We start from the raw sequence: 24,259 nt of genomic DNA on the forward strand, positions 1-24,259 counted from the left end.
AACTTGTAGAATGATATCAGCAATCAAGAAGAAGAAAACTAATAGTCATATACTTTTTTTTTTCATGTATAATTTCTCTTACTTTATATATACATCTTTTAGCATTTCAGGTTATATTAAAAAAAAAAAATAATTATATAATGGTTAGGAGTAGCATACATGCATGGTAATGTTAGAACCACAAAGATATGAGATTATTGTGAATCAGAATTATTGGTGGGAGTGACGTAGATTTACAAGGACCTTACAGTATGGGAAAGAAAGTAGCAATAAATAAAAGAAATTCTTTTTGCAGCAATTCGATAGAGAACTATTTATGAAGTTGTAGGTGGTACATAATAAGGACGAAAAATATTCTGGGAAATTTCTAGATAATGCATGCATGCAACATGCTTGCTTGTGACTAAAGGAATCTTGGTGTGGTGCAAGGTGTTAGACTCTTTCTCTTTTACATATACCCTTCTCTGCTTCTCTAATCTAACATGGCGCCACGTTTTCTTTTCATACCAACACTAAAAAAACAAATTAATATTTATATGTTAGGGGCACGCTTTAGGGTTCCTCCCTACGATTTAAGGTACTTTAGTCTCTCCATATTGCCTCTACTAAGAACCCAAAGGCCATTTCTTCTTGCCCGTTCACTTCACCGTACGTCATCTGAATATGCTCATGTACTTATATATCTTATAACATTAAAAAATAAGAGTTAAATTTCTCATCAATGTTAACTTTTATTTCAAAAAAAAAAAAATAGTCAAAAAGTTAGTATCTATTCATTTTATCTTTAAAGAACATTATATAACTTGAGAAATATTATATAAATATGTTAATATACGTATATATATAATTAAATAGAGATGGACATATACGACGAAAGATATCGAACAGAAAAAAAGAAGAAAGAATGTTGACTTTATAGTTGAAAAAGATTGATAGAGAAAAAGTAGAGACACAAAATTGTGATTTTGAGAGTTGAAGTACACAACTGTACATATTGCTATTTTATTAATATAATCGTTTATATATAAGATATACATTCTGAAGAGAGGAAAAAGAGAAGGATCAAATAAAGAGGCATGTTACAAAAAATAAATAAAAAATGAAAGAGCCATGTTTAAGTGATATAATATATATACCTTTTTGGCTTGGCTATTGCTTTATAAGATACGAGACAAAGAGAATTGAATAGCTTAGCCTCTCGCGAAGCATCGAAAATCCCTCCCAAAAGGAAAATTCTCTTGTTTCTCTCTCTTTTTTTCGCATGCCGAATAAAATAATCCAAGAGTATATATATTTACACACAGAAATACTCATATGGGTGATGAACTTTTGCAATTTATAACACTTATTTATTCCATAGTTATAAGAAAAAAATATTCGGAGATTTTAACAAGATTGTCTGACTATGATTCCCACGAGCATTTTGATTTGTCTTTGATTGCGGCAGAGCATCCATCTATCTTAACCCACAACCATGCAATTGCAATGTTTTAACACATGCAAAATTATCTTACCATTTCTATTTCATTTTAATTTAATGTGAGATTTAAATTTATAATTGGATTTATATATTTTGTTTTGCTTAGATAAAAAAAAACTAACATATTTACCATTACAAATGTTATTCAAGCTTTAAACCTTAGGTTGAGAAAAAGAGAAAAAGCATAGTATAGCTATATATATCCTTTGGAGCAGTCAATTTTATTTTTATATGCGCATCAAGAAATTGATTTAGTGAGCCACTTGGGAAGAAAAGGTTGCAGTTTAGGGATGAATAATTGACTTTAAGTATTGCAGAATAATGAAATTAAATTGGTGTTAAGAACACGGACTCCACACAAAATATCATCATGCAGTAGTAATATATTCTGATTTTGTGAGCGTGGACATGCTGTGCTATGCTAACTGATAAGATAGGGTTTTGATTGCAAACTCTGAGACCAATTGAAATGCTTCAAGAACATAGTTGGTAATCTTTAAAATTGATATGATATATTATTATAGGATTTCAATTTCATACATCTTATTACCTTTTTCTTCTCTTTTTCCAGTACAACCTTCATGTTTTTCTTCACAGAAACGTGTGTCCTATAATTTCATTCTATTCCCTTTTAACCACAAAAAATTTCCAGCTTCTGATTTAAATATTTCTGCAAAATAAAACCTCGACTATTGAATTAACTCTCAAGACCAAATCTAACTTATTTTTACTAATACAATGTATTATGTTTCTAAAAAAAAGTATTATACTTCTTATATTTATAATATTAATATTAATTAAAGAAAATAACATACATACTAAATGTTTACATTAAATAGTGAAAAAGAAGACTGATACTTTACTTATTTAATTAATATTTTTCCAAAAAGTGCTTTTCATGTGCGATAATATCTTTGTAACTGTGAGAATATTTATGTTCAACGTAAATGTCAAAATTTATGTGAGAATGTATAAAATCTGATGTAAATTTTGACATTTATATCGTATATTAAGGTGTTTGATGTAAATTTTGAAGTTGTTTTCTTCATGTAATTTTTTTCTTCCTTGGTTTTCTTTGTGAATTCAGAGGTTTTAATTTCTTCTTTGATTACGACTACGACGACCTTGTTTTTGGACTAAATTGGTGATCCAACGTTTGAGCTCTTTGTTTGATTAATACTGGGAAGAAGAAAAACAATATGTTTGGGATTCATAGTTCGATCGACAACGTACGTGTTTTTCTATTATCATTCATCAATTAGATGAGGTTGAAGAGACATATAAAAACCTTACGTGGCAGGATATTCGAGTATGTGAACACCATATTATCATAATTAATTTATATTTATAGTGAATGGATTAATGTTTCACATGTTCTTTTTACATCAAAATTTTGATATTTCCAACACTTAGGTGGTAAGTAAGGTCTGATATACAATTGTCACTAAATGAAGATATGAAAGGCTACTCACACTAAATCAAATGCACAAATGACTTCACAATTTGCACATATCCCCCCGTAGCCAAAAAAGTCACAAGTATAAATATACATTCTACTAATGTTATTTTCCTGATGATGATCGTAGGACTCATAGGTAGACTTAGGCTTAATTATTGATCATATATTAATGCATGACTTGTTCCTTGCAATTGAGACAATATTTTGACAAGGTCATAGAAAGACCAAAGCACTTAGGACGTGTGCATAGCTAGTAATGGTAGGGCTTAAGGACTCTCAGATCATTTTTGTCTACCACCATCGAAATTTTTTGGCTCTTAATTATAATTAGAATGCCTTGCAAAAAAAAATGGAGATGGAGGTTGGAGAAAAATTTAATCAAATTTCCAATTCGTATACAAGAGTTTGATGAGAAGTAAGAGTTTTTTACTCATTCTCATTAGGAAATTGAACACATCTTTCTTGAGGTTGTTTGAGTAGGCATGAAAGAGTAATGTGTTGTTCCATATTGTTGAGTACAAACAAAGTCTCACATCGAATAAAATGAAAGATAGATTGGAATGTATAGTACTGATATCCCATTGTAAATTTTCTTATCTAATATATTGATGGTTGTGGAAGAACTTCCATGTGGAAGATGCCACGTTGGGGAAGACTGATCACTTCATTAGTTAGGAGCAATGAACAGAGCAGGCAAAGAACAAGGTTAAAGAACAAGAGCTCTTGCTGGATATCACCGCTGGACTCTCTAAAAGCATCTTTTGTGAATGAGCTACCACTTAAACAGAAGAAGCAAAGATGAGGTTTTTTTTATGTGAGATTCAGCCAAATATGGCATTCTTATATAGTGGTTTCAAGTCTTTTAGGTGGTCTGGTGGATTGGCAATGGAGAAAAGTGGAGAATCATCGATCAGATATTTTTCGTGTTTTGTTTTACATGATTTCATATATATATATATATATATATATATATATATTATATAACGTACGACTCCTGTTGGGTGAATGTGGAATAGTGTATATGTAATTGTTGTTAATTTGGAGGCATTAGATTAGTTAATTACTTAATAAAGGTATTTTGAATGATTAAATTAATTTCCTAATCTGCCTTATCTCGATCTTTGAGGCATCTGCTCCGTTTATCCAATTGGGACCTCTTTTTGTGCTGTTTTAGATTCGCATCCAATTCCAGAAAGGGAAACATCACTGCAAATTAAATATCTTTTACATAATATTCATGATCTTCTGCAGTGACGAAAAATTGTGATTACATATTGCTATTTTATTAATATACATTCTGTACAGAGGATCAAATCAAAGAGCCATGCTTAAATGATATAATATATATACCCTTTTCCCTTCGTTATTGCTTTTTAAGATACGAGACACACAGAATTCAATAGCTTAGCCTCTCGCCAAGTATCCAAAAAGCACAATTCAAAAGCAAAATTCTCTTGTTTTTCTCTTTTTTTTCGCATGCCGAATAAAATATATCCAAAAGTATGTATATATATATTATCTACATACTCATATGGATGATGAACTTTTGCAATTTATGTTATAAGATAAAATAAATATTCGGAGATTTTAACAAGATTGTCTGACTATGATTCCCACGAGCATTACGATTTGTCTTTGATTGCGCGCGGCAGAGCATCTATCTTAATCAACAACCGTATGCAATTGCAATGTTTTATCACATGCAAAATTATATTATAATCTACAATTACTTATTATAGCAATTAATTATTTTGTTGTTAAATTTAATCTACAATCCTTTTTATATGTAAATTAGTGTCTAAATTACTTATTATAGCAATTAATTATTTTGTTGTTAAATTTGATTATTATTTAAAAATTAGTGGATGTATAAAAACTTAAAAACTATTAAAAATATATAAAAAGGTCATAGAAACCTACAAAATATCTCGAAAGTATAACTATCAATATGTTTAAAACACTCCAAGCAAGCATAATACACTACAAGTTTAAAAAGATATTACCTTTTATTCAGAGATTCAATTTAAGTAAATAAAATGTTTGTTTTGAATAATTTTAGGAGTGGCAAATTTGAGTAGGAGATTTAGTTCAATGATTTTCTCAAAATTAACTTTTATTAGATAAGCATCAACTAATTAATTTGTGAGATCATAACCAGAGTGACAATTCATTAAAATACACAACATTAGAAACATTATCATGTAGATCATTTCAATATTCATGAACATTAATTTACATTTATTTTTGTGTTGGGAATTAAAATGTAACCATGAGAGGTATAAACCACAGTTTATGATGATGTAGAAAAGTAGGAGTGGAATTTTTTATATATAGGTGAAAAAATAATCATTCAAGTCAATTTTATAAATTGAATAACATTAAATTTAACTTTCTAATATTTTTTAAGTAAGTCGTATTATAAGGACTTTATGAGCTTTGTGAGTAGATATGTCCTTACAAGGGAAGGTTCCGGATGTTGTCTTGATGATTATTAGGACGAACTATAAAGTCAGTAATGCTTAGGCTTACAATTTTACTTTTTGTTGTTTATTTTCACTCATAACCTTTTTTTTATATCTTCACCTATTTTTATTTTATCTTTGTTTTCCAGTAATTGTAAGGCAAACAGTGAAATAAATTTTACTATTTATTTTAAAATATTATGTTACTATATCTAAAAATATGAAAACAAGTATTAAGAATCGTTTAAGTGTAATCTTATAATTACTTTTATTTAAAAATATTAAGAATATATGTTACCTGTATTTTGAACTCCACGTCTTTCCTTCCTTTAAAACACAATTGAAAATATTAGAATTGTATGAATGACGATTGATATATATTATTGGATTAATTTACATCTTTAAATTGATGTAGTAAAATTTTTAGATGAAAATTGTTGTAATAATTTTAGAAAGAATAATAATTTTGCAATGGATTAGATGATTTAATGAGTATAGTATGGGATGCGACTATTCGTATCCGCCACGTTGTGTGTTCCCATCCATAGTTGACATTCTCAAAGGACATTTTCGTCTCTGTCGTCTTTCGGCAGCGTTTGGCTTATCTTTATGCCCTAATTGATTCTCTCTCCATTCTCATACAACTAGCCCTATATGCTGCTTAGCAACTAACACACCACAAAAGTCCCTATCAAATCATGCCAAACACAGCACAACAACAACAATCCATTTTCATTTTCATGTCCACCTTATAATATAAATACTGAACCCCTTCAACCCTAATGAAATCAGAAACTATAGTACTAAAGAGTTATAGATGGATCGTGTGGCAAAGTTGGCGTCTCAGAAGGCAGTGGTGATCTTCAGCAAGAGTTCCTGCGGGATGTGCCATGCAATAAAGCGACTTTTCTACGACCTTGGGGTGGCTCCGGCAATATACGAGGTGGACGAGGTTTCAAGAGGGAAGGAAATAGAGTGGTGTCTGATGAAACTAGGATGTAACCCTTCTGTGCCTGCAGTCTTCATTGGAGGCAAGTTTGTGGGTGCTGCTAACACTGTCATGACCCTTCATCTCAATGGCTCACTAAAGAAAATGCTCAGAGATGCTGGAGCATTGTGGCTCTAGAAAAACTAACTGTATATCATATATATATATATATATATGCTATGCATGCAAAGCAAACAGCTACAGCAAAAGCATGCTTTTTCAGAACCTGATTTAGATGCATGTATTATAATATAGCTTTTTCTGGTGGCAAAGATATTTGCATGTATGTCCTTCTTTTGTTATCTTTGAGGAAAAGATAAAGGTATGAAGTACTAAAGATTGTGCTTAAATCACTTTCTTTTTCTCATGCACACTGCTCGTTTCAGAACATACCATCTAATTTTGACTATTTTAAAAGCAATATACCAACTTTAATTCATTTTCAAAAATCATTAACTACATTATACCACCATTTGTAATACACTCTAAACTCAGTATACTTTTCTTTTTATATATATATCAATTAAAATAATCACACACGATAAAAAAAAATGTGTAATGAAATTATTTTAAAAGAAAACATTTTTTCAGATTTGGGTGAACTTTATAAATATAAAATAAACGAAAGAGTTGAGAAAAGAGAAAAGATTATTTAGAAAAATAAACATAGAGAAAGGTTATATATAAAGTGCTATTATTAAGCCTTTGGATGGAGAAAAAAATGAGATTTGAACAGTCAAAAAATAAATTAAAAATAATTTAGAGTACAAATAATATTTAAAAAAGTTTGTGCGAATGTGGATGGCAATACGTCATTCTACTGGACTCCCTGATCATCATCAGTTAAATCCATACAATTCGTCACCTATTACTTTTTATTTATTTATTTATTTATTTTATTTTATCTAGCTTATCACTTTAGCTGACAAATATGCACACTCAAACTTAAGTTTTACTTTGATTTCTGTAGCATTTCAGAATAGTAATTTACTACACAACTAATTCTACTTTTTGTAGCATTTCAGAATATTAAAAACATTATAAACTAATAAAAATGAGAAAATGAATTTCATAATAAAATAGGTTTTTATTTAAAATTCAAATATATATAATCCATAACTCAAAATAAATATTTATTTACAATAAAATATTATTTGTTAACTACATCTTTGATTCACTATATTCACTATATACACAATAAAATATTTATTCACTATATTCTCCTCTCTTAACACTTCAATAGCAAGAGGTTTGCTGGTTGTTAATGCATATAATTTTATAATACTATTGTAATTAGTTTTTATTTATTTTATAAATAATTTTTTAATTAAAAAATAGTTAATTTTTTTTACTATGATTTTTTTTCTCTAGATAAATCTTATAATATATAGCTATATATATAACATGAATATAATTATAATTATAATGTTAGATATTTTACCACGACAACTCGTTAAATTTGAAGAACTGAAGAAGAAAAACATTATTAGAAAACATTATTAGTTAACATTATAATTACTATTATGTAAATATTTTTACATGGATAACTATAATAAAAATTATCTTTGCCGTATTAAAGTAACTTTAAATAAAAATTAATAAATTTAATATATCTAATTAGTAATTACTAATGTTTAAAAAATTAGTAATATATATTACTGTTGGGATAATAAATAGTTCAATCAAGCCTCTCAAATTAAAAATAGTGTCATGTTTTTCATCTTGATTTGGTAAGTGCTTTTATTATGTTAAGATGAAATTTTATTGCTTATAATTGTCTTATAAAACCATATGACATGACTAGTGACATATATATGATTTGGGATGGTAAAAAAAATGTGTTTGGTATATTTTGTATGGATAGTTAATATTTGTGGATATTTACTATCTAACCTGTGAGCAGCGAGTATTTTAATATCTGTTTATAAACGGGTTGGGTATCCACAGATATCCACAAATATTTGTGGGTTTTAAAATATCTGTAGATATTTTTTAAGCGAATAACTGTACGAATAGCAAATCAGGTAGTGAGTGATTTTTTTTTTGTTGGGTTGAGTTACGGGTAGACACTATCTGTATCTGGTCTGATCATATATATATATATATATAATAATATAAGCTTTTTGTGAGATAATTGAAAATTGTGATATTAATTATTAGTATATAAACAGAAAAACTAAAGGTGATTATGAGATAAAGGAGAATAAAGAGAAGTTTTGTGTTACAAAAGCTAATAAGATTGAGTGATGGAATAAATTCCAATTTATCTAATAATAATAGAAAAGTTAATTATACCATTCATGCATACTCTTACATATTTATTATCGTGCCTTCATCCTCCAATTTTAATTCATCATCCTCATAAAATGCATCAATATGTTGGATCAACATCTCATTCCTTTTATATTATTCCACCCTAATTATAAACTGTTCAATCAATCTTATAGTGGAGGATGTTTCAGCTTAACATTTTTTTTCTCAACAACGAAAAAAAAAAAACCTATATATTAAAAAAGAAAATTCTGTCTTTTGGTAACTATCTTTTTAAAAACTTATATAGCTACTCATAAAAAAAAAATACCTATACAATAGACAAAGTATTTATAATAAAAATATAAAATTAATTATTTTAGTAATTAAATTTTTATAAAAATCAATTTAATAACAAATTTTATTTTAATAATTATTATAATAATACTTTTTTTTCGAAGTAAAATGGTAAAGTAATTTATTTTAGTTTAAAAATTGGTTATCTTTAAATAAACAGTAACTTAAATGTAATAATGGTAAAAATTTGTATACACAAAAAAATAACCATATTTTATTAATATATAACTAATAATAAAGGGAATTCACTCTTATAATTGTTTAGTAACCTACCATAAGAAGTTGCCGCACTACCAAAAGAATTTTACAAACCAAAAAAACGCGTCACAAAATAAAATTTATCAACAAATTATAAAATTTTAATTACTGCCATAATTGTTAATAATAAACCTATCAATAAAATATGTAAGAAAATTAGTTCATAATTTAGAATTTTCAGTCACACACACAATTATTAATTACAAAATTTACTCTTAATTAAGTATTTTTGAAACACTATTATATAACTTTTTGTAATTATTAAGTAAAATTAGTCTTGTATAAACATGATGTTAATGCCTTCATCCGTAATACTTGGAAACTTTAGTTTCAAAATTCACTATAAACCACAAGACAAAGCAACAAAATAGTGTAATTTTGACTTCAAAATTATCAAAATGATGTAATTTAAAAGTTATATATAATTTCATTTTGAAAAAAACTTCAATTAAAAATAAAATTATAATAAATTAAAGTTGTATACAACTTTCATTTACATCACATTATACTGACTCGTGTCATACAACTTCAGTTTATATTATAATACATTAAAATTACATTAAACTGACACAATTTTAATTAAAATTAAAAATAATTACAAAAAACTAAAATCGACCAAACTTGCAAGGCTTTTTCAAAATGAAATCTTAACAAGTTTACACAATTTTAGTAATTTGCCGACAGAACAAAAGAGATAGAAATGTTATTATATTTATACTAAACTAACTTTTAAAAGGTAAAGAACAATTGAAGTTGAAAAATAGTTTACTATGTATGATGAGAAATGACCTTGTATTTACTCGGCTACTTAACAATTATAAGGTAATAATAATAAAGCCTAAATAACAGTATTTATATTACATATATAAATACTCACATGTAAAATATCAAAAAGTATATAATAAAAGTATTAAAATAGTTTTTTATTCTAAAATATTGAATCGAGTTTTTAATTCATGAATATGTTACTCACCCAATTTTAATTGGGCCAAATAAATAAAATTCAAACCAGCTTAATAGTTTAACCCAACTCCATAGAGTGCAATTTGGTTTTGTTAAGTTGACCCATTTACGCTCCTTATTAAATTTAATTTTAAAAACGAAAATGATTTTTTTAAAATATTTCTGTTGAAATAAATTTTCAAAAAAAATAAATAAACTGGAAAGAACACCCAATTTTATTTTTTTTAACGTATAGTGAAAGTACTGTAAGTTAAAATTTAGAGGCAAATAAAAGTACTATAATTTGAAAAAAAAATTAAGCCTTGAAAATAATAAAACATAAGTAATTTGAAAAAAAAAATCTTCAAAGTAAACATTGGTAATTTGCATATGTATATACATTAAGTATATCACCATTGTATCATGGAATATTTGTCTTTTTTCATTTGATATCAAAATATATAATTTTTTTACAGATTAAATTCATATAAAGAAGGTGCAAGTTATACAAAGTACACTTAAAACATCAATTCATCTCACGTCATCATATCTAACTTCTTGCATTAGTAAGATTTAATATCATGTAATGATTAAATATATTCTTTTTTTCTTTATAATTATGCAAATGTGTAATTTGATATTTTGTAAAAAAATCAATTATATATGAAATTTCTACTTCATTGATATTAATATTACAATCAATAATGAAAATTAATTAATAAACAATATAATTATATTTAAATTAAAAACCTAAGACTGAAATTGTAGAATTTTAAATGTCTAAGAAAAAAATACTAATAACTCTGACGTAAATTTGGGGGGAATATAATCATAATCCACCGTACTTCCATCTATATATACTGTCATTACATTGCATTGTATACTTGGTTTTCAGTTTCTCAGTCTCTTCAAAGTGCGTTAAAGATATTCTTGAGAGATTGAAAGGAAGAAGGTGAGAGATTTCAGTTTCTTCCATTTCGATATGGGTTGTATTCTCTCTTGCTTTAATGGATTAGCAACCATGGGGGAATCTGATGACGACAGGACACATTCTACCACAGGTCACAACAAATTTTCTATCTTTCTTCCATAAACTGTTTCTTCCTTCTATTTCCTGCACAATTTGCTTTCAGGGCCTCTTTTTTCTTTAATCTTGACCGTGCTTTTCTTGGAAACTATTGGTTTCCTTCATCTTATATATTATTCCTCAGACATGTGTTTCTTCATGTGCTTCAGAAGTGAAATCTTTTGATGAATTTCGATCTTGAGGCACAAGAAATAAGAATGACACAAGTTATATGTTTTGCTCACTCTCGATAATATTATCTCACGTCCAAGTTAAATGTTAAGTTTGCTGAAATCGCACTTTAACTGATTGTGGTGCAATATGCACACCCTTGTCTTTTTGTCAATGCATTTTACACCTTCTGGCTGCATAATCTTTTGGAGCATCAACATAATGGCACAGCTTGTCTACAAGCTTTGAATTCAATAATTTCTATTGGCGCCTACTTATACCGTATTATTTAATCAGATAGAAGAGCAAGATCAGAGAGTCCAATTGTCATTAAACGTGCAAAAGTATTTTCATCCATAGAGCTTGCAGCAGCTACAAAGCATTTCAGGTCAAGATTTCTGCTAGGTAGAGGGTGCTCTGATGGGAGTGTGTACAAAGGTCGACTCAAAAACGGCCAAGTAATAATTAAGATCTTCGAAGACTAATCATCAATATATATGCTATGTGTGTGTTCCAATCTCTAATCCATCCATGCATTGCATTGCAGGATGTTGCTGTGAAAGTGCTTGAAAAAAATTCCCAAGAAAAAGACGGAGAGTTTGTCGCGGAGGTTGAGAAGCTGTCTCTCTTGTATCACCCAAATCTTGTGACACTGATTGGTTACTGTTGCGAATGTGATCGACGGCTACTTGTTTACGAGTATATGCCATTGGGGTCCTTGGAGAATCATTTATTCGGTTAGATATGTATATTCTATGCATATTCAGTTTACTTTTCCGTAAGGGTTGATTAGTGATGATTGTGTTCGTGCAGATCTTCCTCCTCGCAGGGAACCACTTGACTGGCATACAAGGATGAAGATAGCAAGCGGTGTGGCAAAAGGATTGGAGTATTTGGAGAATTGGAGAGACCTTCCTGTGATGTTTGGAGAGTTCAAATCATCGAACATCCTCCTGGACGAGGGTTATAATCCCAAGTTGTATTATTTTGCGACCCTTGGTAATAGCAGTCATGTTTCAACAGGAAAATATGCAGTGACCGGCAACCTAACTCCGGAATGTAATGTCTACGGTTTTGGAGTGGTCCTTCTCGAACTCATTTCGGGGCGGAAAGCCATTGATTCCCCTGAAACGTGCAACCTTGTTAAGTGGGTGAGTTCTTCACCTTGAAAAAACTTGATTTTTATTTTTTTGTGATGTTTGATCTAACTCTGTTGGTGGTGTTTTGGAAGGCACGACCTATTTTGAAGGACAATAAGTTCTATAGGTTGGTGGATCCTCTACTTCACGGGATATATCCAGAGGAATGGGTTAATCAGGTGATTGTTATTGCAGCTATGTGTTTGCATGAAAAAGCTGATAGAAGGCCTACGATACGGGAAGTGGTTTCTGCTCTAACGTACATGGAATCACAGCATGATAACAGAACGGGTCGACTCCCATGCGCATTCTTCTACCCATCTGTTGGCAGAAAAGAAACTGGATTGGAGAAAGAACGGAAGAAAGGGGATTTTGAGAGAGGCAGTGCCAGTTATGCTGCAGATATTCCAAAGCAAAGAGTTGGGTACATACAAATGCTAGAGATGTGACTAAACATACCTATTCATTTCTTCTGCTACATTTTGCAAAACTAAATTTCCATGTATAGTAGTTTTAATGCAGTCATCTTTTCGAAAGATAACTTTTGCATTTAATCAGAATTTGTGTTTCAAAACGAATTTTGTTTTTTTTTTATTTTATTTTTTATTCTTTTCTTAACAAAGTCCATCCAACCTGATTTCACTTTTTTATGTTTTTTATATATTTTTTTTTCAGATAAACTTCTTTTTATTTCAAAAGCTACTTTAATTGTTCGATTAATAAATTAAAATCTAAATATTCAAACATTATCCAATATTTTTAAAAATATTAGTAGAAATTTTTAATTTTAGTTTATAATCAAAACACTCAAAATAAAAAAAAAATTGACATTTTTCTTAATAAATTTACATATATAATTTTAATAAAGCAATTACCCAAAAATATTAAAATAAATATATTTTTTTATAGAATAAAAGAAACCATAAATTTTAAAAGAAATTTAAAATATTATTTTTAATTCATTATTAAATAAAAAATTATGAAAATATGAAAAATAATTGACGAAAGCAGAAAAGTTTGTATGACTTCTGAAAAAAAAAACTAAAAGGAAGAAAAAGAAATATTTTGATGTAATCACATCAATCTCAATTAAAAATAATGAGATACGGAAATATATAGTTTACACAGTTTCTGATAGATGTGAATTAGATTTTAATTATTGTTTTTGCTAGTTACTTATTATTTTTAATCAATGATTAAAATTATTTTCAGTTGCTCATTGAGAAAACCTACAAACAATAATTATTTTTTTCATGCCAACTGAAACAGAATTGAGTCAACATGAATAGTAAAAACAAAAAAAAAACAACTTAAACAAATTCATAAAAATAATATATTTAAATAATTTTTTCATTCAGTAATAATTAAAATATTTTATTTAATGAGAAAAATTAAAATTTAATAAATACCACCAAACTAGTTATTAAAAATAAATAAACAAGACAATTATTATAGGAAAACAGAAAAATAAATAATGTTAATAATTAATAAAAAGGATTTATGTTAAAAAATACCACATAAATTCAGCTATTCATATTTATACGATAGAAACCCGATTGACTAACTAGGATTCTGAAATAATTACAAAATGTTTCAGCTTCTAATACAAATGGTGAAGGAGAAAGCAAACTGAAGTGGACTGGACTATAACTAAAGCGAAAAAATGATTAATGCCGCATTCGATTTCCAAATCTAGTAGAACAGTTACTGAAAACACAAGCAAAAGTAGAGCTCAAGTAATTTCAAGTTCAGGACTTGTATGTTGAATTTGGTGCAATAAAATAAAACGGGCAACTAATCTATCGGTTGGTGTTAGTAAATTTACAAAATAACGAGGCCAGCAGCACTGGGGTTGCCAAGTCACATCAGCCAATCACCTAAAAATATCAACCATTTATTTTTTCTTCTTCCCCTGTCACAATACCATACAGTCAGCTTCCCCTGTCACTGTCACAATGATTAAATATAAAACGAAAAAAATACGAACATACCGAGCTTAAATAGTCATCCATGGTTAGCTGCTTCCGCTTCTTCACCGAGGGACTATCGTTCTGTCTAGACATGGAACGCTTCGACGGGGTCATGCTCTGCAATGTTCACCATACTTGGTTACAACTACACTTGAGATAAACGTAATTTAAGTATATCTCCAATAAGTTCAAAACACAAACCTTAGCCGCAAGTTTCTTCTCTTTACGAGCTTGCCTTTCCCTCTCATCATATTCTTGATTTTCCTTCTCCACCAGCCGAATGAGAGTGTCACACCTCCTAGTAAGTTCTTGTGTTGTGCGAGACTTGACAAACCAATCAAAACGAAATAAGGGAGACATGCGGAAAGCTGCCTTCAACTCATCCCAATTACCATAGCCAAGTTTGTGAATCATGCATATCTGCGATTTTTATAGTCAGATAACGCAATATTATGTTCGGTGAACACCTGATAAGGATATGAACGGAAACGAAAGAAAAAAACTTGGAGGAGAAAGCAAAAACATGGTACCATGAATCGATCACATTCTTCGTTGTATAGCTTCCCTTTGTTTTGTCCATATTGTATCTTTAATTCTAGCCAAGGATTCTTATAGCGGTCCAACTTCTTCCCAATGGCTTTCATGATTTCATCTTTCCGGGTTATTCTTGCCTCACCTCTTTCAATGTTTTTAATAATTCTATCATAATCTACATACAGTGGGTAAATAACAAATCAGATAGACCCCTGACATTTTAATGGGAAACTAAATTCAAGCTTCACTTGGCAAATTTAACACGCATAAGACACCATATTATAGTAAGAAACCATACGGCCCATATAACAAGCCCGTTGTCATTCAGTGAGAAACTTGAATGTAACTTGTAGTTATAATTCTCATTAGATTCTGCTAAGTACCTTTTAGCTTTTATGTTCTATGATAGATAACTGTCGCATTGAGTAAACTTACCATTTAATTCCCTGTATCTTTCTCTGAAAACTTTTGCGTATCTTTCAACCTCCTCTTGCGTTTTTCCTTCCATCTCAGAAGCAATACTTTTTATATCATTTCGGCCATACTTCTCACAGGCCCTAATGAAAGCATTAAAATCCTTCCGGCTCCATGACGAAAATCCCTTTGATCATCGAATACCAAAATCAAATAAGTTTAGCAATGAACAAAATTGAATCAAATCCTAGTTTATGAATAATAAAGCAAATTTGCTCACCTCTTCAAGCAACTGCTCCTTCTCTTCTAACTCTTCAGCAGTTAATGGATCTCCAACCTCTAAAAAGTGAACACGCATGGCATCATTGAAGTGATAAGGTTAAATTACGTATCCATCCTAGGGATGTTTAAATTATACTCTACCCTCTATATTTAAAAATTACGATTACCTTTTTCCAATGGATGCCATACAAAATTAATGTAAAACAACCACTTTATTTTAGCGTGATAAACAATTACACACGTGAGCCTCCTAGAAAAATCTTTCATCTATGAACTTTCTGATACTATTGTAAACTAATTTTGCACATCATTTATCAATTAAGATTTTAAAAGACAAAAACATGTTCTGAACATTCTGTTAGTAATATGGGAGGAGACAAGATTCTGTTGAGTAATTACATACCTTCTGGTTCATCAACATCTATGGAGTCTTTTAACTGATTCTTCTGATGTGTTTGCTGAAATTTTTTAAGCAATGTAAGCACCAGTTATACACACGTTGAAAGAGCTAAACTTAGACTTGTCTAATCAGTAAGGTTAAGTTACAGACCATGAGGTAACGAACTTCCTTTTCATACAGCTCACTCAGCCTTTGTGTGTTGAAAAACTGGAAATCATGCCTGAAGGAAACATAATTGAGAACTCGGTTCAAATAAAAGCACTATACCTAAAAAATATATGGAAGGCTTTTGTGAGAAGCTTACAATTGAGGCATCCTAGGTATGCGTGGCTCTTTAGGTTTAGTTGGAGCACCTTGGCGCATTGTTTGCTTGAAATAATCAGACTCTGAATAACTAGAGTCATATCCCCAAATAAATAAATTTATAAATTAGTGACAACAAAAAATACCGACACAATATAAAGAATGAAGGGTAATATTTACTTGCGCTTCCGTTCTCTTCTTGGCGGCTCAACCCAGTTTTCACTCACAATTTTTTTAAAATCAAATTTGTTTTCATCCTGCATTTAAAGAAAAAAGTACATCCAGAGGTTGGTTAAAATAACAAGATAAAGGCAACGTGGTTGGTGCCAAAAAACATGGATCATATTGAGCAAAGATAAAATGACAACTTACCTTCTCATCATCAAAATCATACAACTCAGCAGCTACAAAATGAAAATATAAAACATCAGTAACTTCAAACATCGTAAAGTTTAAAAAGCAATATTAACTAGCTAAACAGGAGTAAGAAAACTGCGTGGATGATGAACATTGTATCTGTGCTGTATCTTTTATGCATCTATAACAGGAACTAACAAACAAAACAAGGAACATGAAATTAACCACTTCATTATACAATCACAAGGATGAGATTTCAGAGTGATAAACCACACAATGAAAATGATGCAAAGCATTTACTTTTTGCCTTAAATGATGGCTACAAAAGTGCAGAACAAAGCACCAAACCAATGGGTAAACAGGAATTCAAAAAAGAAAACATCTTAAATTTGATAGGTAGAAATGTTACATACTGTCATCCATCTTAAATTTGATAGCATCTTCCGTAAATTTTTTCATCTTAGCATCAAGCTCAGCAGTTGCTTCCTCTCCTTTAGCAATAATTCTGTCGATATCTTCATCTGTAATAGTACTGTCCTTGGAACTAAAAACCATTTCAGCACCAAATCTAACCATTTGAAGCAACTCGTCTTTATTTACAGCTGCACACAAACAGATTGTACCATTTTATATAGTCCATAAATCTTGGAACAAAAAATAAAACAATTCCCGAAAACCCTTACTCTTCTGTTCAGCTAATCGGCCTTGCTGAATCACCAGAGCATCAAGTGCAAGCTTTTTGTAAGCTCTTTCAATGACTTTTTCCTCAATCGTATACTGCATCCAATGCAATAACATGATATAAGGAGACATCAACATATAGATAGTAAAAACCATGAAACACCATGACACGAAAATGGCTGTTATACCAGCAGCAACAACCACATCTTGAATATCTTCATAATTTCTAGGCACATATTGTTTTAATAACTTTTACACTTTATCTGCCAATACAACATTATACGATGATCGGTAGTATTTTATTGTATCTACAATTGCTTACTTATGAAGCTTGGTGCCTTTATTCTAATTTAGCACTTCTAATTTATGTTGAAAATAGATATTAATTGTATCCCTTGAAGTAGTAACTTAAGAGCAAGAAACTAACAACTTTTGGAATTATTTTGTACCCACAGCCAATTGAAATCTTAGTGCTAGTATCATTGATTTCAAGACAAATTTAACTAATGAACAGAATAATAAAGTAAAAAATTAAAAACCTCAGTGCAAAATCGAAAAACTTGAACTTCTTTTTTCTGGCCAATTCTATGAGCACGATCCTGAGCTTGCAGATCAACTTGAGGGTTCCTGTTATAAAACCAACAATTATCAACATTCATTTAGTCTTGAACTAATGGTACTATCGCAAATCAAAAGGCTGCTGACAATCAATTAGAATACTCACCAGTCGCTGTCATAAAGAATGACAACATCAGCAGTAGCAAGATTAATGCCAAGGCCTCCTGCCCGAGTAGATAACAGGAAGACAAATTTTTCACTTCCTGGTTTGTTGAAATTCTCAATGGAAGCATCCCGATCCTCTCCACCAGTATTACCATCTATGCGACAATATTGGTATCCACGAAACATAAGATAATCTTCAAGTATGTCTAGCAGCCTAGTCATCTGGAGAAGTGCCAGGAATTAGGCAAAAATGGAACAAATACACCAGGTTGAATGAAGTAACAGTCATGCCAAGTAATTACAAGAATCTTTTTCTTACAAAGAACTGACCTGTGAAAATATAAGGACCCTGGAATCACGCTCTTTTAGTTTTGGAAGTAACTTATCCAGAAGAACCATCTTGCCTGCAAGTGAAATATAATTTGTACACTGACATTATCTCAGATCTAATTGATCAGCCAAAGAGAGAGTTTAAAGTACTCTTAAAGAAAACAAAGTTTACCAGCATTTGTAATGAGATGGTCTCCTGTTGTAAAGGGTGGACCAGGTTCAGCACCTTGAAAGAGATATGGGTGATTACAACATTTTCGTAGTTGCATCGCTATATTTAGGAGACGTTTCCGTTCTCCACCTGCATTGACCACCTCTAGATCCTTCTGAAGTAACGCCTTATAATACTGTTTCTGCATTTGTGACATGCCCACCTTGAGAATTGTTTCCTTTTTTGGTGGTAAACCTTTCTCAACATCTGACTTCAACCTTCGAAGGAGAAATGGACGAAGCACCTTAATCACACACAAACAAAAGCATTATTATTATTATGTTATCACAATAGCCCCTTAAAGATAGATGAAGATTAAAGGCTTACCTTGTGCAGTTGTTGAACAACTTCTTGTTCGTCATTTTCACCAGAGATTTGAAACCATTCATCAAAAGTTTCGGCAGAACTAAATATTTCAGGTAAAAGAAAGTTGAGAAGAGCCCAAAGTTCATGAAGATTATTCTGGAACATCAAAAGAAATGAACTGCATTAATTTCTCAAGTGAATTCACATCATTAACTGTAAACAGTGAAAGAGAATTAAGATTCAGATTTCAAAATAAGCCAGACCTCAAATCCAATATTTATAAGATATAAAGGATCTGTTTGGTCAAACTTCTCCAAAAGGACTTCCAGAAGAAAAAAATGGAATGAGTTTTCTCAACTAAAATTTACTTATGCACAAATTAGAATAAGGTTTTAGAGGGTATACGAAAGAGCTTCTATAAAATTAACTTATGCATAAGCTAATTTTAGCTAATGAATAAGCTTACTTCATGCTTTCTTCTAATTTTTTTCTCCTACAAATCATATTGGATAAGTTGATCCAAAGAAGGCCAATGTGTGGCTTGAAACATAAAGCGTTAAAATAAAAGAAAATAGCAATTAAAAGACTACGAATTTAAGTTATAATTACTCAGCGCTTTAATCTACACAACCATAATATGAACATAGATAAAAAAACTACCAATGCACGTGAGTTACAAAATTTGCAAATAGACCAAATACTAAGCAGCAGTACAGACAATTCTTGCATATTCAAACAAAAGCATTGTTTCCCCAAAAAAAGGTCTGAAATCTAAAAATAAAAGGAAGAAATAACAAATATATATTGGGGGGAAATTCAGCTCTTTCAATTAAACCAAAAAAATCAAAGAAAGTAAAAGACTGACAAGTCAGAAACAAAACAACTCAGCCCACCATCTATTAGAAAACAGATAGAACGGTCTCCTTCAATTGGAGATTCGTTAGCCTCATACCAATTATATGAAAGAATTGGCATAGTGACATTTCTATTCCAAGAAATCAATAAATTAAATACAAAGTGCTATAACAATAATAAAAATAACAAAAGAGTGCATTTCATTCTTTTAGCACTAGCCACATGGTTCAAATGAGGTCACTATATTGTCATAAATTATTTCTAGACTGTTCTTAATGGCTTCACTTCTCATTTTTTCCCCAGTTTCTCTCTCTCTGCCTACAGAGATTAGGACATCCTCCATCTGGTCCAATTTCGTTATTGGGGCTACTGCAGATATTTTCCAACGTTGTGACACCACCCAAGGCAATTTTGAACTATCTTTTCTACAAAGGGGTGCTGTTCCAGCTGTTATCTCCGAAGTATTCATTCCTAATCCCATCTAAACTGGCATATCTACTCACCCAACACAATTTTCATCTCTTCCAAAACAAGTTTGAATTATAACCACAGCAACCTATACCTGTAATGGTGTGCCAGTAATGAGAAGACGATAGTTTGTGTTGTATAGTCTCATTGTTTTTGACAGGAGAGAATTTTCGTTCTTGATTCGATGTGCCTCATCAATAATAATGTAGCGCCAACTAAATCGCCTTAAAGCAGATTTCTCCTTGATTACCATTTCAAAACTTGTAACACAGACATCAAACTTACCAGCAACGAGTAACTCTTCTCTTATGTGCTTCTGCAATTATTTAAACCATTAAACTGAAATGTCAGAAGCAAACATGATTGTAATTTTAAACAAATAATTTGGTCCGGAAAAGCTGGTCTCACCCTTTCATCAGGATTGCCAAGAAACTTTATAGCTCGTAAAACAGGGCAGAAGCGACGAATTTCATTCATCCAATTTCCAAGAGTAGATTTTGGAGCAACTACCATATGGGGACCTGTTATTCCTCTGAACTCGTGTAAGTAGCCTAACAAAGATATAGTTTGCAAGGTTTTTCCAAGCCCCTGCAAAACAATATATTTATTCATATTTCATCATAGCTTTTATTAAACCTTGTTATCTCATCAAAGTACACATCACAAGGCAGTTATTTAAATGAGATTTATCTGAGACAACCCTGCTACTTACCATTTCATCTGCTAGAATTCCATTTATACCGTTCTCATACAATCGTATTAGCCAGTTTAGCCCAGCAAGTTGGTAATCCCTCATCTTCCCTTGGATACCTGTTGAACAAATAAGCCATGTCAAATTCAAGTGACAAAAAGCTTCAAGAACATTCAATATGAATACAAAGAATCAACACACTAGACAAACAAAACCCAAAATATAAAAACCATGGGCAGTACATCATTATAGCAGACAGCCACACACAAGAATCCAATCATATGTAAGAAAATTCACATAAAGTTTAAATAAAAAAAAGGAAAAAAGATTAGTTTGTTGGCTGTGTTCAATTTAGAACTCATGCAGCCATGAGCATAAAAACCAGCTAACCAGAAAGTATGTCTTCAACCACTAGAAAGAACTTGCATAAATTATTTTGTCAAACAATGCATCCTTAACAAGTATTATTTATCACACAAGCCGCATCCCAAAGTTCTTCCCCACAATCAAAGGATATATGTAGACAGAAAGAGGAAAGAAGGGGAACAGGCACAAGCATAACAGCAAATGCTAATACCTAAAATAGAATGGTGTGCCCATGCAAGTATGCACGTCAAGTAAAAGAATGCTTACATGAAGGTTGAGACACCAGCCGTGTGTTTGCTAAACCATCTTCCTCCCCTTTTAGGTATTCTTCGTCTTCCTCTTCTTCAGTGACCTTCGATGCATGGCGACCCCTAAAATAGACAATGATTTAATGCAGCTTAAGTTCTTTTAAATACAGAGAGTTGGCATCAGATTAATCACAATTAGAAATTGAGACGCAAAAGTCATCATTCATCTATTATTGTGATTACTTACTGTCACTTGGTAACATTTTTCAACAATTTAGATAACATTTTGAGGCATAAAATACAATTCCTCTATCAAAGTATAGGATATTCAGGACATTTCAGAAAGTACCTTCCTTTTGTCTTCTTTTGAGAAGATTGATCACCCTTGGCAAAATGGGCAAACAGCTCGGTTTGCTGAAGGAGATACTTCAATCGGCCCTTTCCTCTATTATTCTACATCAAACATGACAGTATATGACAATAGTTCACTTATAAAGCAAATTAACTACATAATATAAAATTAAATTAAATAGCAACTCAGTAATTTACAGTGAATAAGCAGTACATACCATGTCAGCATCAATGGTCGCGTTTTGAGCATCCAATATCTCCTGAATCTTCTGTTTCTTCAACGTTTGCATTTCTTTTAATCTGGCCTTCTCACGCTTGCTAACTTCAGGATCAACATTACTCTCGTCCTACGAGCACCAAACAGTTTTAAAAAAAAAAAAAAAAAACACAACAGGAAAACCACATTTCAAGGGACAGACACACAGTGAAAGAGACAAAATTCAGGTTACAAACAAAAACAACAAATCCAGCTCAGGAAGCGAAATCCAAAGGAGTAGCAAACGGAAAATATAAGAAGGCAGTGAAGAAATTTAGCGCAAAAGTAAAAACGAAAATGCAGTACACGAGACGAAATCGGTGAACGCCGCAGACGAAAACACAGAGATTAGGATTAAAAATCACCTGTTTATTATCGTCGTCGTCATCGGCGGCGGCTTCGTCCGGAGAGTTATCGTCGTCGTCGGAGCTGGCGGATTGCGCCACCGCTTGAAGCTCCTCGTCGTCGTCTTCGATCTGGTGGTTGTCGGCGGCGACGTCCTCCTCCTCCTCATCGGAGGTTGTGTCGTTGGAAACCTGCGTCTTGGAGGGCCTCCCCATTGGTACCTTTGTAGAGATCAAGGGTTTCAAGAAGAGTGTCGTGAGTAGAGAGAGAAAGCGAGGCAATACTTATTTTAAAGGGTGTTGAGAAAAAATTGTGGGTTAGGTGATTAAAGGCCTTGTGACCGTAAGATTTCAATAGTGGGATCTGCGGCTCCAAGAAAGTGGAAGCGAACCGAATATTTCGCGCCAATAATGGGATTCGGGAAACGTAATTTTCCCGCTTGTACCCATGGAATTGGGCCGGCTTGGGCCACACCCTTTCTAGGCTTTGCTCAGCCCAACTTGTTCTGTTCATACTGAATTATAAATTACGCATTAAATTATAATCTTGTTTTTTACTATTTTATATGTGATTTTTCTTTTCTTTTCCGCGTGCTCGTACTTCATAAGCCGATACTTTATTTCAAATTATTCAATTTTAAAAATGCTTCCTTTTTTATATTTTAATTAACTAAATTATATTTTACATAAACTTAAAATAATAATTTAGGTTTATGGTTCAGAATAACAGAATTAATGTATGTAATTTAGAAAAGTCATAAAAAATTTATAATTTTTACAATATAAATTCTGGAGTCACATAAAAATATTTTTTTTCTCATATAAATACTAAAGTCACTCTAAACTGACGAAAACAAATCATCATATAATATTTTACTACCTTGCTTTACTTCTATTTTACTTCCAAATGCTGCTCACTCTCAATATTCTTAGGTTTGTTTACTCAAAAAATCATTTATGTTTTCCAAAATTTTCAGTTATTATCTGGGCAAATGAAAAAAAAAAAACACTGCCTTTACATGAGTATATATAATTTTTTTTTATGGTAATGAAATCTAGGTAGCTTCAAATTTTATGACAATAAATTTACTGAGGAACAACCGGTAAAAGATCATGTACAAAATCGGTTTAACCTGGTGATACCAAGATTTTATTAGGTTTTTAATTTTCAATTTAATCTAAAATAGTTTTAAAGTGAAAAATATGTTTAATAGAATTTATAAATCGACGTCAACCGTTACTTTGTAATAAAGCATGAAATTCAGTTATTTATATCAAATTATATATATATATATATATATATATATATATATATATATATATATATATATATATATATTTTGTATCTTACTTTCATGTAATGTTATATTATATTAATTTATTTTGTATATGTAAACTTGTTATCGTAATGGACATTATTATATTTTATTAATTCAATAAAAATGTAATTATACAATTTAATTTGAATGTTTATATTTATTTTGATTGTTTTATGCAATTCATGTTGGTTGAGTTTTTGAAAACATTGATTAAACAAACAACTAACTATAGGTACACAAATTGAGTTTCATAAACAGCAGTAGAAGGTTTTCTATTG

General features: G+C 30.7%; 3 protein-coding genes across 3 annotated transcripts; 2 read left to right on the forward strand and 1 right to left on the reverse strand.

Annotated features, from left to right (window-relative positions):
- Nucleotides 1-6,038: 6,038 nt before the first annotated feature.
- Nucleotides 6,039-6,733, forward strand: LOC106767686 (monothiol glutaredoxin-S10). Its single transcript, XM_014652626.2, has one exon. The coding sequence runs from the start codon at nucleotides 6,219-6,221 to the stop codon at nucleotides 6,525-6,527; it is 309 nt and encodes a 102-aa protein (XP_014508112.1). The 5' UTR covers nucleotides 6,039-6,218; the 3' UTR covers nucleotides 6,528-6,733.
- Nucleotides 6,734-11,061: 4,328 nt separating this feature from the next.
- Nucleotides 11,062-13,191, forward strand: LOC106766544 (serine/threonine-protein kinase PBL27). The gene is made up of 5 exons (XM_014651265.2): nucleotides 11,062-11,257; nucleotides 11,731-11,891; nucleotides 11,981-12,170; nucleotides 12,247-12,584; nucleotides 12,665-13,191. The coding sequence occupies exons 1-5, from the start codon at nucleotides 11,179-11,181 to the stop codon at nucleotides 13,019-13,021; spliced, it is 1,125 nt and encodes a 374-aa protein (XP_014506751.2). The 5' UTR covers nucleotides 11,062-11,178; the 3' UTR covers nucleotides 13,022-13,191.
- A 917-nt stretch (nucleotides 13,192-14,108) lies between these two features.
- LOC106768176 (ISWI chromatin-remodeling complex ATPase CHR17) lies at nucleotides 14,109-23,005 on the reverse strand. The gene is made up of 25 exons (XM_014653165.2): nucleotides 22,684-23,005; nucleotides 22,281-22,409; nucleotides 22,061-22,164; nucleotides 21,731-21,834; nucleotides 21,119-21,216; nucleotides 20,815-20,994; nucleotides 20,501-20,722; nucleotides 19,105-19,239; nucleotides 18,739-19,021; nucleotides 18,567-18,640; nucleotides 18,238-18,458; nucleotides 18,053-18,140; nucleotides 17,516-17,609; nucleotides 17,246-17,434; nucleotides 16,848-16,879; nucleotides 16,656-16,732; nucleotides 16,477-16,566; nucleotides 16,323-16,392; nucleotides 16,176-16,230; nucleotides 15,771-15,829; nucleotides 15,512-15,677; nucleotides 15,073-15,251; nucleotides 14,744-14,962; nucleotides 14,564-14,659; nucleotides 14,109-14,484 (listed from the first exon to the last, which is right to left on the reverse strand). The coding sequence occupies exons 1-25, from the start codon at nucleotides 22,876-22,878 to the stop codon at nucleotides 14,467-14,469; spliced, it is 3,177 nt and encodes a 1,058-aa protein (XP_014508651.1). The 5' UTR covers nucleotides 22,879-23,005; the 3' UTR covers nucleotides 14,109-14,466.
- Nucleotides 23,006-24,259: the final 1,254 nt, after the last annotated feature.

Source organism: Vigna radiata, chromosome 7, assembly GCF_000741045.1.
Source record: "Vigna radiata var. radiata cultivar VC1973A chromosome 7, Vradiata_ver6, whole genome shotgun sequence".
In the NCBI taxonomy this organism is placed as follows: domain Eukaryota; kingdom Viridiplantae; phylum Streptophyta; class Magnoliopsida; order Fabales; family Fabaceae; genus Vigna; species Vigna radiata.

Bases quoted from the DNA above. Each gene is read 5' to 3' on its own strand.
- LOC106767686 (XM_014652626.2), top strand. From the start codon at position 6,219: ATGGATCGTGTGGCAAAGTTGGCGTCTCAGAAGGCAGTGGTGATCTTC.
- LOC106766544 (XM_014651265.2), top strand. From the start codon at position 11,179: ATGGGTTGTATTCTCTCTTGCTTTAATGGATTAGCAACCATGGGGGAA. The intron at 11,258-11,730 runs GTCACAACAAAT...TTATTTAATCAG, and splicing joins CAGGACACATTCTACCACAG to ATAGAAGAGCAAGATCAGAG. The intron at 11,892-11,980 runs GTAATAATTAAG...ATTGCATTGCAG, and splicing joins GTCGACTCAAAAACGGCCAA to GATGTTGCTGTGAAAGTGCT.
- LOC106768176 (XM_014653165.2), bottom strand. From the start codon at position 22,878: ATGGGGAGGCCCTCCAAGACGCAGGTTTCCAACGACACAACCTCCGAT. The intron at 20,723-20,814 runs GTGAGACCAGCT...AAATAATTGCAG, and splicing joins TTGGCAATCCTGATGAAAGG to AAGCACATAAGAGAAGAGTT. The intron at 16,567-16,655 runs GTAAATATTACC...ATATGACTCTAG, and splicing joins AGAAGAGAACGGAAGCGCAA to TTATTCAGAGTCTGATTATT.